Genomic DNA, 15345 nt, shown 5'->3' with positions numbered 1-15345 from the left:
TGTTTTTCAACAAAGGCTTTGAAGGCCAAAAAAGTGTTAAATACTTCGCTCTTGAGTTTTAAGAAGTATACCCAAGTGCGTCTAGAGAAATCATCAATGAAAGTTAAGAAATACTTGCAGCCAGAGAATGAAGCAACAGGAAGTGGACCACATAAATCACTGTGCACAAGTTGTAAAGGGGCTGAGGCGTGCCAAGAGGCATGTTTTTCAAAACTGACCCGATGATGTTTTTCGAGTACACATCCGGAACAAACACCATCTCTGCAAGATACCATAGGAAGACCTGTCACCATATTTTCTTTACATAGATGCTGAAGGGAGCGATAGTTTAAGTGACCAAATCGCTCATGCCAAAGTTTACTCACTTCATCATTATGAGCAACAAATACTGAGGGAAGATTTGATGACCCAAAGTTGTGAAACTTATACAACCTTGTGGAATCATCAGCAATACTAGTAGCTAGAATCTGTTTAGGATCTCTCAGATCCTTGATTACAACATCATGAGGTGAAAATTCAACAATTTTACCTTCACCTGAATGAGTTATCTGATATACAGATAGAAGGTTGCAGGATAAGGTTGGAACACATAATACATCATTAAACTGACCATTGTCTAGATGAACAGTTCCAGTCCCTACAACATTAAGAGATCTATCATCACCAACATAGATATTTTTGGTGTTACAATCATTTAAAGAAGAAAACATGGCTTGGTTTTTGGCCATGTGATAAGAGGCTCCAGAATCAATGAGCCACTCATGAGAATGAGAAGAAGAAGATACATTTAATGCATAACCAGACTGAGATGATTGACAACGACATGCAGAAAGTGCCATTCCGGAAGTTGAAGTTGAAGTATGCTCCACATGGATGTTATGTTTCTTCATTGCGGCTTCCAAGGCTTCCATCTTCTTAAAGCATTTAGATTCTAAGTGGCCATCTCGATTACAAAAGTTACAATGTCTATCAGTCTTCTTCCATTTGTTTTTATTGGTCTTATCATTTTGCTGAAATGATCTTTCATTTTGAGGCTGAGTTTGCTTAGGACCCTTGCTTGGTTTAGGACCATTCTTTTTAGGATATGACTTTTTAGGATTCTTTGAATTTGGTTGCTGCTGGGCGGCTAACGCTTTCTTGGAAGAGTTTCCAAGATTAAGAAGACCAAGGTGTAAGAGTTTTTCTTGTTCTCTTATTAAGGAATCACAAAAGGAGTCAAAGGAAGGGGCCTCTTAGTCTTTTCCTTGACAAATGAAAGCTTCCCTTGTAGAATGGAAGGTGGAAACAAATATAGAGTAGGCTGGTCCCAACTTAGTAAGGATGGAATAAATAAGGTTACTATCTTCTTTCTTAACCTTAACACCTTCCAAGAGATATCTAAGGGTCTTGAATTTGGACAAGAAATCTTCAATGCAAGAAAAATTATTAGGATCCAATGTAAGCAACTCATTTTCAAGTTGATGGGCTCTAATTTCATTTTTAATCCCAAAAACTTTAGTGATTTGTTCCAATGCTTCATGAGGAGTTTCAAGTTCTGCAATATGGAATCTAAGATCAGGAGAAATAGACATCCCTATCAAACCACGTGCTTGATCTTGTCTATTTTCCCATTTTGCAGCCTTATCTTCATCTTTTGGTTTCTTCTCTTGGTCTGTGGCTATTCTGTAAAGACCTTTACTTCTAAGTAAATCTTCCATGTAGGATATCCATTGGAAGTAGTTAGTGCTGTCAAGAATGACTTGGCATGGACTTTCCATTTAAAAAAAAACTGAAGCTGAAGATGCTGAAAGTAAGTGTTCCAATGGATAGATCTCGAAAAATTAGGCGGTTTTAAACAAAACGGCTCTGAAAAAGGCTTCCGGATGAAGAAGTTATGGCTTTTGAAAAAAAAATTGTTGAAGTTGCCGGCAAAGTGTGCGAATGTGCAGGAATGAAAAAATCCGCCCCCACAAAATGGAGACTTGAACGCAAGACCTCTACTCTCTTAAAATAGCTTTGAACCAATTGATCTATACAAAAAATTTGAGAGAGAGAGAGAGGGGGGGGGGGGGGGGGGGCCTTGGTTTGCATGCTTGCCTTGACAAAGCTCTTTTTCCCTACAAAACACAAAACACAAAACCCAACACGAATATGCAAAGAAAAACGAACCTTGCGGCTCGAAGTTAGCTTTAGCCAAAAAACTAGATATTTTAAAAAAATGAACCTTGCGGCTCAAAGTTAGCTTTAGCCGAAAAACTAAATATTTTTCTCAATGTTTCTGATTTTCCGAGATCACACTAAGGTGCAGGGAAAAGAGCATTCGCATGAGAAAAATCCTTCCTTTCTGTTTCTGATTTGCCCAGATCGCACAGAGTCACAGGGCAAAGAGCATACGCAAAAATGAAAGGTATAGATCCGGTTAGAAAAAAAAGCTAAATAAACAGAAACCGAAATAAGCAGAGAGAAAATAACAGTAAACTGCAAATAAAGACTGTATACCTCCAGATCTAAAAAATGACGCAGCTAGGGCTACTGGAAACCTTTTCGCGTGAAACAAAAGGGGTTCCTCACTGGAACAGATGCTCCGAACACAACAGAGCAGTCCTCTCGGCCCGAAAGCAGTCAAAAACAGCAGATCTAGGAAACGGCAGTCGGATGCAGTTCTACCGGCTTCAGATTTGGATCACCAACGGACGCGGCCCTCAAATAGCTCCGATACCATGTAGGAATTTACAGGGTAAGTTCCTCAGAAAGAACACCAAAAGGACACCACTCACAACCAGATCTCAAATCAATACACCAGTATTTTTGACGTGGTTAAAACCCTCAAAGAGGGAAACAGTCCACAACCTGTCCCAACGTGGGTACTACAGGCAATTTATTAATCAAAGAATGAAAATTTACATAAGCTTCTCTCATGCATGGATTACCCGAACAATGACCCTCCATGCGCTTTAAATAGAACTCATGGACCAATCGGGTGTCAAGCCACGGATCAAGTGTCGGTAATACCGAGGAGAGAGTGAACCGTTGGATCACTACATATCGTGACCGTCGGTTTGTAAGTTACAAAATGTACAACGGTAAAGAAACACACTTTACCTAACTCTATACTAGACCAAGTTGAACTTAACTATTTCCTATGTGTCGGAATATCCTAACAATTATAACCTTGACCTGAAAAGGAAAAAGGCATGGATCCCATAGTTGGGTTGGAATGTGGTATATGACCACCCCTAAACGGGAAACCCTAAAAATAAGTTGATCCACTCACCATGGATGTGGAGGCAGTTGATGGAATACTCAATGGAACCGAAGGAATCATGCTGGTCGGCATTCCAAAAGGGAAAAAACCAATGCCAGAGGCAACAACTTGAGAACTTCCACTCGATGATGGAATGGAAGTAGAACCAAATATAGCAGTGCTAGGAGTAACAGAAGGTATAGAAATTGTTCCTCCTCCTTGTACAGATACAGGAGTCTGCATACTCGTAGCACTTGTCGTGGATGCCATGCTTCCAGTAGTGGTCATCGAAGGAATAGATTGATGTAAACCTGGGCTCGAAGGCCTATTGGTCGGAGTTCCGACGTATAATAAAATGTCTAGATGATCAGGAGGAAGAGGAGAATTAGGAGCCGCAATAGACTCTGAAAGCTCTTCGACCTCGATGTTATCTTCCGACTGAAAGAGGACTCAAGAAAGAACTGGAGTGTTCCTCTCTAACTCTCTACTTGTACCAGGTCTATCTTGTGAATCAATGACTCCAACCGAAGGATCAATCTCCAATGTGCTTGCTGCCACTGGTTGAAAACCACTGGCAGTATTGCTCCTACACCTTCAAGGAGAAGGCTCAGGCCTCGTAGGTGATAGCCCATGATGTCTCCTAGACTGATGAGCTAGTCGATCATCCACTTTGAAATATGTTTAAGAAATTTACTTAAAGGCTCAAAAAAAAATTTGTAAAGCTAGGCCAACTAGGAGCAAAGATACAAGCAATCAAACAACTTTCAATTATTTCCACTTCGGGTGATTAGGATCAAACACCAAAATACAAGAAAGCCAAAATCAAGGGCCTTTCGAAAATAGACTTGGGTAATTACACCCCAGGCCTACTAGCGAAGGTATTAGAGGCAGTTATGCTAACCTCCAGACAACAACCTTTTCTGGTGCAAGCACCCAAGCTTTGCAAGGGTACCCTCCAGAAGTATCGTTGAACGTGATGCAACGTCAACCTCAGGTGCCACGATATTCCCCTCTACAGCCACCTATGTGATCCCTAGGAAAGGAAACTATGGATACCAACTCGTATCAAAAGCCGGGCAGAACAGTCATGAGGTGGGATCCAACAAGTTGGAGAGGGGTTATCTCTCTTCCTTGTCTTCACTCTCCCTCGTGCTTAACTCCCAATCACGGAGCTTTCCCGGTCTTTCTAACAATATTGGGTTTTTCTCTTTATTCAACTTCTACGTTTTGTAATTTGAGCAGCCTTGGAGAGTTAACTCTCCACTCACCTAATCCAAGGCCCTAATGAACCTAAACTTGTTGGTGTTTGTTTAATGACAACAACAAAGGTTCTAGTTCATTTTATTAATTGCTTGATTTTATATAATTGTTCTTTAAGTCAGGGGGAATTACGAGAGTGAAACTGATGATGTTTTTATGATGCAAAAGAAATCAATAGAAAAATAACTATATGAATGCAGTCATTTTCTTCGATGAAGAGTGATCTCTACTTGGGTTCTATGAAAACTTATATATAAGAAAAAAAAAATCTTTTCTTTTCTGAAACAATCCACACACACCCAAAAACTAAAATAACTAAGAATGCCTTAAAATGCAAACTAACCTAATGAAAATTACAATGATGATGCAAGATCCTAAACAACACTCATAAGAAAATGCAACTCTTTATAGAGAGAATAAGCCAACTTAAATTGAAGAGGGAAAAAATTTGAACACAAATCTCTCTTCAAAGCAAGCGGAACAAATTGCAAAAGATCTCAATTCGATTTTTGACACTAAAATAAAAGAAACTGAAAACCAAAAACTTGGAAAAACAAAAACAAAGTTCTTTTTTTTTAGATTTTTATTTTAAAGGGAACAAAACAACTTTTTGAGGTCACAAAAGTACTACTAAAACTTGGAATATCAATAAATAGGCACAAGGAGTCTTTCAATCTCGCAAGTTATAAACTTGAAAATGAATAAAACTTGAACAAGAAAGACTATGAACTTGTACAAACTAACCCAAGTAGCAGCAAAAGATTTCGACAAATTGACAAAAAGGTCAAGAAAGAAATACTTTCAAATTTGTCAAAAAGACTCTCAAAAAGCAAGAAAAGCAACAAGGCCACCAAACAAGGGGAAGCAAAGCAAGGGATTTGAAATCTGGGTTAGAAACAAAATTGAAAACAATTTTATGTTCTAGAAGACTAGAACAACCAAGAACTTCATAACAAAGCCTTGAACCCAAGATACAAACTACAAACTTGCTTAAGAAGAAATCCCAGGCCAAATATTTTCAGTGAGAAGGAGATTTTTGAAAAAGAAAGCTTGCAGGAAAAATGAATTCTCCAGATAGCAGATGACCATACAACAACATAAAACACTAGGAAAAAGACCTAACTGGGTAGAAAGATTTGAAAAAACAATCCAAAAAATTGCATATGTGACTATGTAAAGACACAGAAGCATGCACCCGCATTTCTAATATAGGAAACTCGCATATACGTGAGTCCGCCTTAAAGAAACCTACGTGTATACGCTACTATAGTCAAAGAAAACAATGTATACAAAGCTTTATTAGGAAAAACAAAAATCAAGGTCTGATCAAGAAGATCAGGCTTGATGCCTAGGATACTAATGGACCAAAAAATACTATAAAAGCAAGAAATCAAGAAAGTGAACCCTGATTAAGAACAAACAACCCGAACCAGGAATAACAGGATTGTTATCCCCAACGGAGTCGCCAATTCTGTTACAGGTGAAACCACCCTAGGGCTTTGGGTTGAGAACCCCAATAGAGCAGAGGGAAAACCTCAACAAGAAATGCTCAAGCAATCATCAAAAATCTTTATTCTACTAAATCATGTAGGAATGTCCTTACCCAGATGTCCTTCGTTTGGGTAGATCTTGTAGGATGCAAACCCTCAGCTTCTCCCAATGTTCTTGAAACTTGAAAATTATTCAAATGGAACATACACGACAGTAGAAACATAAAGCATATACATGATGTTAACTTTAAATCATATGAATGAATGACTAATGATACATCAATATAAGATTCATAAATGAATTAGAAAATAATTTTGATGTATAAACACATTTCATATCGGAAACAGAACAACATTCCTTTTATTGCAATAAGATATAAATAAGGTGGAGAAATACGACCTGAGTCCTTCTTCGGCTCCAAGTGGAACTGTCCTCCTGATCTGTCCTTTCCCAGACTTCAGAAATCTTCCTCCATCACCAATATAAGGATATCTCAAGCAAGATGAGGGATATCTATAATCAAGGAAACAACAGTTTCCTGAAGCTTTGGGGAGTGTAGGAGGCACAGGGATTCTTCAGACTCGATAAGGGATAATCTCACTATAGTATCAATATCTCATCTTTTCTCCTTTAAGGCCTTCCCATGGAGGTTTATTTATACCTCTCCAAATTAGTTTTCTTCAGTTGGGAAACAGTTGGGCCACGGGCAATAGGAGGTGAGTAACAGGTAAAACCTCTAAACTCTGCCTGAAATTAGGGAAATTTAAATTTTTTTAAGTGTTTTAACATATGTACACGGGTTGGATATATGCTGACCGACGTGTACACACTTTTATCAGAGGGAAAAGTAGTGCATATAGGCAATAAAACACTATTTTTTAGATTTTGGACCAAGTCTGGAAGGAAGGGTTGCCCTAGGCCAGAATTAGAGAATCAGATCTACCAAGAGTGGTAAATGGTGCTATAACAAACCTGTAATCTGCAAATTTGAAACCATACTTCCTGCACTATTTTAGATATTAACTCAGACTGAAACCCTGTGACTGTGAACTACAACCACACTAAAATCTGAAAAATGTAAATTGTTCCAAAATCTGGCAAACTGCAAACTTATTGCTTATTTCAATATTCTTGTTTCAGGTTTCATTTATTCTGGAAACAAAATTGTAATTGTAGCAATCTCATCTACAATATTCTTTATTGAAACTTAAGTCAATCCATATACTGCACGTCAACCTGTATACTAGAAACTAAATTGTTGAATTAAAACAAATTAATCTACTATACATTCCTCCACCTACTTAAGCTAAAATTGTACATTGTTAGGTGTAATCTTCTTTCCAATGTAACCAGGTGAGGAGTGGATTAACTGGCAGATCACCTTGCGTTCAATTGATAACTTGAAAAATATTTACAATGTGCAACATAGACTCCATAAGCAACTAATACTTACCATTGAACTTAGAAAGTTGCATCCTTTGATATCTGAAATTTCTGGTCATCATCAAGAAGAAGAAAGATATGTTGTTGAATGCAATTAACATTTTGAACTAGGAGAGTTGGTAGCCCAGTGGAATTGCCATATAGACAAAGTGGAGCTGCCAGGTGAAGGGATTGCAACCAATATTAAATGCCTACTCCTTTTCCACTAGCAAGGAATAGATCTATTCGTGATCATTCTCTAGGGAAATATTTCTTCGTTACTCTGCTCCCCCACAACAATGCCAAATGTTGTACTTGTTTTTCGAATGTAGTTCTTGGCTACGAAACTACGTCAAGAAAGCAAAATCAACCTGTCTTTAGGTTCAAGCTGACCCTTGTACAAGAGGGGGCTCCTTCAAGTGTTACAAAGACTTTTTTAACGTTGTTCACTGTCACTGGACAACAACCTTTGAGGCACAGTGACTAGATTTATTATTTATTGTAGGTGGTTGCTAATGAATATCCAATCTTTGCTCAGAAATAAATCCTTCTATTGCAAAAACTTGATCAAAGTGCCAACATCTAGCTTTGACATCATAACATACTTTAGAGAGTTTGGTATATAAATAAAAGATAAATCAGATAATTATTTATCCATATTGAATACTTAATCAACCAAATATGCTAGATGCGTATAGAATAATTTTACAGCCAAACATATATACATTCAAGAGATGACAGAGGGAAACAATTAAACGATTCAGGGGAGCTAATTTAAACAGATTGTTCAATTAACTAATCTCAATGTAGATGATAACTTTACAGCATGATGTTAGGGAGTTTGATACTCAAACCTAGCCTTGCCATAACTCCTATGTTACCTTAAACATATGTAGAAACGATTATGGAATAACAAGAAAGGCATACACAACAATTATATAACGAACATTCATATTAGTAATGTGGCATGGCAAACAGCAAAGTGGTCAAATAAGGAGAGAGATTTACAATATAGCGAACTGCTGCACCTGAAGCCGCCTCAACCCTGTGCCTGAAGCCGTCTCGGCCCTGAGGCCATCTTGGAGGGATTCCCTTCTCTGCGAGATGCTCCTTCTGCGAGTTGGTTGTCACTCTATTCGGTGGATCGGCCCTTGCTCCTTCCTGGGGCTCCTTCTGAGTGGCTCTGGGGGATATGATCACAAGTTTTGGGTGAGCTCGATCAGATTGAGCTATGCCTGCCTCATCAGGGTCCCCCTCACCCCCTTCTTCTGAAGTCGAGGCTTTTGTCAACCTGTTGAACTCTCTTCCAAAGAAGAAAATGACAGAGGCTGCGAAATTTTTAAAGCATCTGGACGACATCCTTGAGATCTCGCTTCCCCCTGAGAAGTCGATCTAGGTCGCCCTTTCATTAGCGGAGCGAGCTTTGGTTGGGCAGTTCACCGGGCTTTGGCCCTCCCCCAAAACCACAGAGAGCTGGGTCGCAAGGAACTGGGCGCCGCTCATTAAATGTAGAGTCACCTCGTACTTCCTGGGGAAGGGTTTCTTCCTGTTTGAGTTTGCTGAAAAAGAAGATAAGGAGATGATTTTCCGCAATGGTCCCTTTTTCATGGGCCCTCAGGGGCTGTATCTTAACAAGTGGACACCCGACTTTGATCCATCAGTTGATGTCCCCTCAGTTGTCCCTGTGTGGGTTCGTTTGCCCAATCTACCAATGCACTGCTGGAACTGGGAATCCCTCAAACACATTGGAAATACCCTAGGCAAATTCATTGACCATGCCAACAGCAGAGATCAATTTGACTGTGCTAGAATCTGCGTTGAAGTGGACCTTGAGGTCGGTCTACCTGAGGCAATAAAGATTAGGGTTGGAAGCTGGTCGCATGTTCAAAAACTGGATTACGAGCAGCTTCCGTTCAAGTGCAGGAAGTGCCAGGTCTACGACCATTTTGCTAGGGACTGTCCAAAAAACAGTGAAGCAGAGAAAAGCAAGGGGGAAGGATGGACGCAGGTCAAAAGATCCAAAAGCAAAGCCCCAAGAAATGGAAACAACAATACCAAGGCTCCCCAGACAGGCTCTAGGCCTCAAATTCCTCACTTGGAAGAACAAGGAAATAAATTCATCCAGCTAAGATCAGCTACAGAGGACACTCAAGGTATAGAGATACAGAATGAAGGATCACCTCACAAAGAGCCCCCCTCGGAGCCAAAGCAAGTCGAAAACAATGTAGACAAAATGGAAGAGATACCCTCAGAAGAGGCTGAGGAAGTGCAAAGCTCGGAGGACTCAGAAGAAGAAGGTGAAATAGCAGGCTCGCAATCCTCGGCCAGAAGATCATTGAGAGGCCGAAAAACTGCCCGCGAAAAAAGGGAGCAGGAGACTTACAAGGACAAATTGCAAGGAAGCCAGCCTACCCTTGAGAAACTGTTGGCTAAAACCCTGAAGATGACCAGAAATCAGCTCCAGAGCTCTAAAGGAGCTCCCCACTCCAAAAGTAAGTGATGAAGATCATCTCCTGGAATTGTAGGGGTATGGGAAGCAAAAGAAAAGAAGAAGCCGTCAAAAGTCTGATAAGATCCGACTCTCCCGACATACTCCTAATCCAGGAGACCAAAATGGAGGATAAGGTCTTCCTCCATATCGGAAAAAACTTATGGAAAAGAAGTGAAGGACAAGCAGTCTCAGCCAGGGGGGCCTCAGGAGGCCTGGGCACTCTCTGGAATGCAAACAAATTCTCAAAGGTTAAAGAGGTCGCCAACCCACATTGGCTGTTCACTAAGCTGAAACATGCAGACTCAGTGGAGACCCTCTGCCTCTTTAATGTGTATGTTCCAGTTAGCGCAGGAGAGAAAAAGATCTGCTGGGATTCCATCAGAGGACTGGCAGAATCTGAAGATTTAGCAAATATCATCATTGTTGGAGATCTAAACCTCACTTTATCTCTAGCGGAAAAATGTGGAGGAAGCATAGTAAGGGATCCGGCGCGCGAATGGGTGGAGGATCTGCTCCAGGATTGGGATATGATCGACATCAAGCCTTCGGCGGGCAAGTACACTTGGACCAACAGAAGGCTCGGCCCGGGACACATAGCTGCAAGGTTAGACAGATTTCTTGTTAAAAGTTCCTTTCTTCTTCTTGGTTTATAATCTAGAATGCATATTCTCCCTTGCAGTGTTTCTGACCACAGACCCATCAAACTTGATCTGGTGGCCCACATGGATCAAGGCCCCATTCCTTTTAAATTCAGTTCCCTTTGGGTCAAGGAACAGTCCTTCTCGCAATTAGTAAAAGACACTTGGAAGCAACCTGTCAACGGCTCTGCCTTCTTCGTTTGGGAAGAAAAGCTTAGGAGAGTGAAAGCAGCCTTGAAAACCTGGGAAAAATCCCTTCCTAACCCAGCAATGGAAAGGAAAAAGATTCAAGAATGCCTTGAGAACCATCACCTGAAATCGGAAAAGGAAGAGATCACAAAAGAAGTCCTTGATAAGGAGGCAGATCTTCAGCAAAAACTTCTCAAAGCAAGCTCGGCCGAGGAAGAGTACTGGAGGGTCAAATCTCGGAGGCTTTGGCTCAAGGCAAGAGATAGAAACTTTGCCTTCTTCCACAAGCAACCTCAAGCACGGAAAATTTTCAACTCCATCTCAGAAATTAAGGTAGAGAATATCAATCATAGAGACCTGCAAAGCATAAAAAAGGCTACCTTCCTCCATTTCAAAAACCTGTACAGTGAGAAAGAGACCCTGGGGCAGACTTCCACCTTAGTCAATGAGGTGCCCACTCTGATATCGGCTAGGAAGAATCAGTCCTTGGAAGCAGAAGTCACTAACGAAGAAATCAAACCCGCTCTTTTTGCCATGGAACCATACAAGGCCCCGGGCCCAGATGGATTCACTGCCAGATTCTTGTAGAATTGTTGGCAGATTGTGGAAAAAGACTTGTGCAGAATGATCCGGAAATCCCAAGCTTGTCAGAAATTAGGGGGAAGCACCAATTCGGCTTTCCTGGCCCTTATCCGTAAGGAAAAAGGAGCCAATACTTTCTCCAAGTTCCGCCCCATCTCCCTTTGCAACATTGGCTACAAACTGATAACAAAAGTGATTACCAACAGGCTGAAAACTATTCTTCCTTCCATTATCCCAGAGAATCAGGGAGGTTTCATTCAAGGAAGACAGATAGTGGATAATTATATCCTGGTCCAAGAGGCGATTCACTCAAGCTTGACCCGGAAAGAGGAAGGAATGGTGGTCAAATTAGACCTAGAAAGCGCCTTTGACACAGTGAGACACAGATTTATGTTTGATGTTCTGCATAAGTTTGGGTTTGGGGCCAAATTCATCAGCTGGATCAAGGCATGCATCAGTGAGCCATGGATCGCCCCCTTGGTGAATGGGAGGTCCACTGACTTTTTCAAAGCTTCTAGAGGGCTGAGGCAAGGGTGTCCCCTATCCCCCTTGCTCTTTTTCCTCCAAGACTCTATCCTCAGCTTCCTCTTGAATAAAAAGCAGACTGACCAAGAAATAATGGGACTAAACATAGCAAGAGGTGTTGAAAGCATAAATCATGCACTGTTTGCGGATGACTCTCTCCTGCTGGGTGTTGCCTCCTTACCCTTGGCTATAAGATTCAAAGACGTGGTGGATGCCTACTGCGAAGACTTAGGAAGCAGCCTCAACAAAGGCAAATGCCATATTTATTGCTGGAATGCAACGATCAGATCGATTCAAGCCATATCTAACTATTTTGGTTTTGCAGCCTCTATTACTTGGTCATCCTTCAAGTATCTGGGCCTCCCGGTCTTCCAAAAAAGAGCCCTCAGCAGAGACTGGCCGCCTTTGATGGAAAAATTCAAATCTAAAATTCGTTCCTGGGGCTTCAACTGGCTCAACTTAGCAGGTAAGACAGTGCTTATAAAAGTTGTTCTGAATAGCCTTCCCATTTACCAGGCTGTAGTGATGATGGCTCCCATTGGCATCACGAGGAAAATGGAGGAGTATATTAGAAACTTCTTTTGGAAAGGTGGCAAAGCAAATGAGAAGAGAATTTCGTTAATAAGCTGGGACACAAACTCTTGCCCAGAATGGAAGGCGGGCTACATTTTAAGAATATCAGCAATCAAAATATAGCATTGGGCGCAAAGCTGTTATGGAGGATAATTGCTCCAAATCCAGGCTGGGCTCAGCTTGCGCTCTGGAAAAAATACTTCCGTGGGCAAAGAGCACGCTACCTGGACAACCCTATTTCCTCCACTGGTACCATGATACATAAGCTGTGCGAGAAAGCCTCAGCCTTAATTAAACAGCACGTCCATTGGATACCTGGAAACGGAAAGCACATTAATATTTGGGAGGACCGCATTATGAGCAGCGATCCCATTGCTGATGATCGTTCCCTATCTCAGTTAAAAGAATGGATGGATCGAGCAGGCGTTAAAACGTTGTGGGATCTCTCGCAGTGGGAGAACAGAAGCTGGCAGAGATGGCGAAATCTGGAGGTGCCACCGCATTTATCCATCGATTACGCCTCCCTCCTCACTCACTTAAAAGGCAAAGCCCCTTTGAATACCAGGAAAGCAGACACGAGGGGATGGGGTTCGGTCCTGGGCATTTATACAGTTTCAAAAGGTTACAATCAGCTCTCTCAGAAACCGAATGTGCCGCCAGATCCGAAGCCCTGGCAAGGGATCTGGTCTCAGTCAACGTTTCCCAAGATTGACATATTTTGTTGGCTCCTCTGTCATCACAGGATTGTGACTGAGGACAGGCTTCGTAAAAGAGGCGTTATTGGACCCTCTTGCTGTTCACTGTGTGAAGACCACGAAGATACTGCCACCCACATGATGCTCTCCTGTAGCTTTGTAGCCGATCTATGGAAGGAAGTGTTAAAGCCTTTAAACACTGACCTCGCCCCTCCTGTTCACTGCTCAGAATTGTTCTCGATATGGAAGCGCATGTACCCAGGTGGATCACCTCAGAATCTGCACATCAAACAAGCCTAGCTCGCCATTCCTAAAATAACCTGCTGGCACATATGGCTGGAAAGAAACCATAGGATCTTCAATGGCAAAAAGAGTGACTTCAGGATAATTTGGGCAAAAATCAAAAGTCATTTGAAAGAATGCTTGGGTGACTAGCTAGACAGAGCAGACCTTAGCGATCAGGACGTTGTTTGGGGCGATGCTTTGGGCCTCCAATTCATTGAAAAAGTCAGTCCCCCTCATATCCTTAAGCATTGGCAAATCCGACTCAATGCTGCAGAGCTCGTTGATATTTGCAAAAAGAAGGCAAGAAAAACACTATTCTTCGACGGTGCTGCTAAAGGCAACCCCGGCAACTCCAAAGCAGGGGGTGTTATTAAAAACGCAGATGGCAGAATCGAATCCAGATATGAAAGGGGAGTGGGGTTCAACTCCAGCATTCAAGCCGAAGCTCTAGCTCTTTTCCAGGGTCTCAAGCTGCTCCTTTTTTTGGGCATCAAAGATGCAACTATTTTTGGAGACTCCCAGTGCATTATTAAGGCCATGGTGGATAATTCTTTTCCCACAGATTTAAGATTATCAAGACTTCTGAGCAAAATCAGATTCCTGACAAAAACCTTTCAGAATGTGGAATTTCTTCATATAAAGAGAGATAACAATAAAGATGCCGATGTTGAAGCCAACAAAGTTGTTCTCCTCCCTCTTGGAGTCCTTATAAGAGATAGAGACGAAGGTTGGGACTCCATCCCTTAACCACATGTTTAAAATGTTTTATTGCCTCTTATTACAGAATTTCGTTTGCATTTGTAATTTAGGAAAAATAGACAAAGCTACAAGAATCACAGCTAGCAAAAGTCGCAGGCTTACTAGAAAGGAAGCCACGTGGTGCCCGGTAGATGAGAATTCTGATCTCTGTTCATCTCATTGTAACCTGAATTAAGGCTTTCCAGCCAAGAATCAATATATCAACATAATCGTTCCTGTTAAAAAAAAAAAAACAAGAAAGGCATACATGAAAAACAATTTTTGTCATGAAACTAAAGCTAGAATACTTTAATTCAATTCCTGTAATAAAAGTCTTTATAAAAATGGCAGGGTTTTGGCATCAAAATTCAACCTTTCAGAATGAAAATTAAATAATATATAAGCATTACATTCAGTTAACTGTATCTAGCATTTTGGAATAAAAATTTGAACAATAAAATAAAATAAAAAAGAATCTTTGAAATGCTGTAGGAAATTTGGAACTACTGGAAAATCCTTTGCCTCCAATTATGGAAATAATCCTTTGACTAATGATTTCTCTGCTTGGGATTTGGAATCTGATCCTTTATCTTCCAGATGCTGATTCTCCTACCTGGAAATTTGGGGTTTTTTCATAGTCATCTCCCAAAAGTTGCCAACTGCCTTTTAGAATAGGCATACTTTTCCACCTTTACTAGTCAGCATATTTTTCTTTGACTTTTATTTGCTGCCAATTTTTCTAATGAGTGCATAGTTTACTTCCTTCAAAATTGCCTTAGACAAAGTTTAAAATAATAAAATATTTTGAAGAATTCCCTATAACTAGTTTAATAGTTAATAAATTGAGTTTTCTTCCTTTGCCTAAATCTGCAAACTACCATAGCTTGATGATGTGAATCCTTGTAGCTAAAACTAACTTCGACATATTTCTTAGCTCATCACTGCCAAATTCTTAACCATGTTACTATAAGGATCTCCAAATTCCTTAGGCTAATTTTTGATCTAGTGGTCTTCTAAGTGTATCTGTGTCTAAAAATTACATACTAAGGCTGAAAAAATGTACCCATTAAGTTCTTTCCCAACAAATGGTTTATTCCTATATTTCCTTCAGCTAAAGAAATCAGTGTTGTTAGAATTTAAAGAGAATTTACTTCACACAAGAAGGCAACAACAACATTGTTACCAATCACACTCCCCTCAAGTTTGAATGAAAGATGTCTCATTTCAACATTT

General features: G+C 40.6%; 1 protein-coding gene across 1 annotated transcript; it reads left to right on the top strand.

The window, feature by feature from the left end:
* The first annotated feature begins 10009 nt into the window (after positions 1-10009).
* Positions 10010-11302, top strand: LOC149173105 (uncharacterized). Its single transcript, XM_089426575.1, has 2 exons — positions 10010-10443; positions 10567-11302. The coding sequence occupies exons 1-2, from the start codon at positions 10010-10012 to the stop codon at positions 11300-11302; spliced, it is 1170 nt and encodes a 389-aa protein (XP_089282701.1).
* The last annotated feature ends 4043 nt before the right edge of the window (positions 11303-15345 follow it).

This window comes from Pinus tabuliformis, chromosome 4_2, assembly GCF_031772625.1.
Source record: "Pinus tabuliformis cultivar Carrire ecotype Pingquan chromosome 4_2, CPIR1, whole genome shotgun sequence".
Lineage (NCBI taxonomy): Eukaryota > Viridiplantae > Streptophyta > Pinopsida > Pinales > Pinaceae > Pinus > Pinus tabuliformis.
Note: the sequence above shows the minus strand (reverse complement) of the source record. Positions and strands in the feature narration are given on the sequence as shown.

Coding starts and splice junctions, on each gene's coding strand:
- LOC149173105 (XM_089426575.1), top strand. CDS start 10,010: ATGGAGGATAAGGTCTTCCTCCATATCGGAAAAAACTTATGGAAAAGA. Junction 10,444..10,566: donor ATCAAGCCTTCGGCGGGCAA/GTACACTTGGAC, acceptor TCTCCCTTGCAG/TGTTTCTGACCACAGACCCA.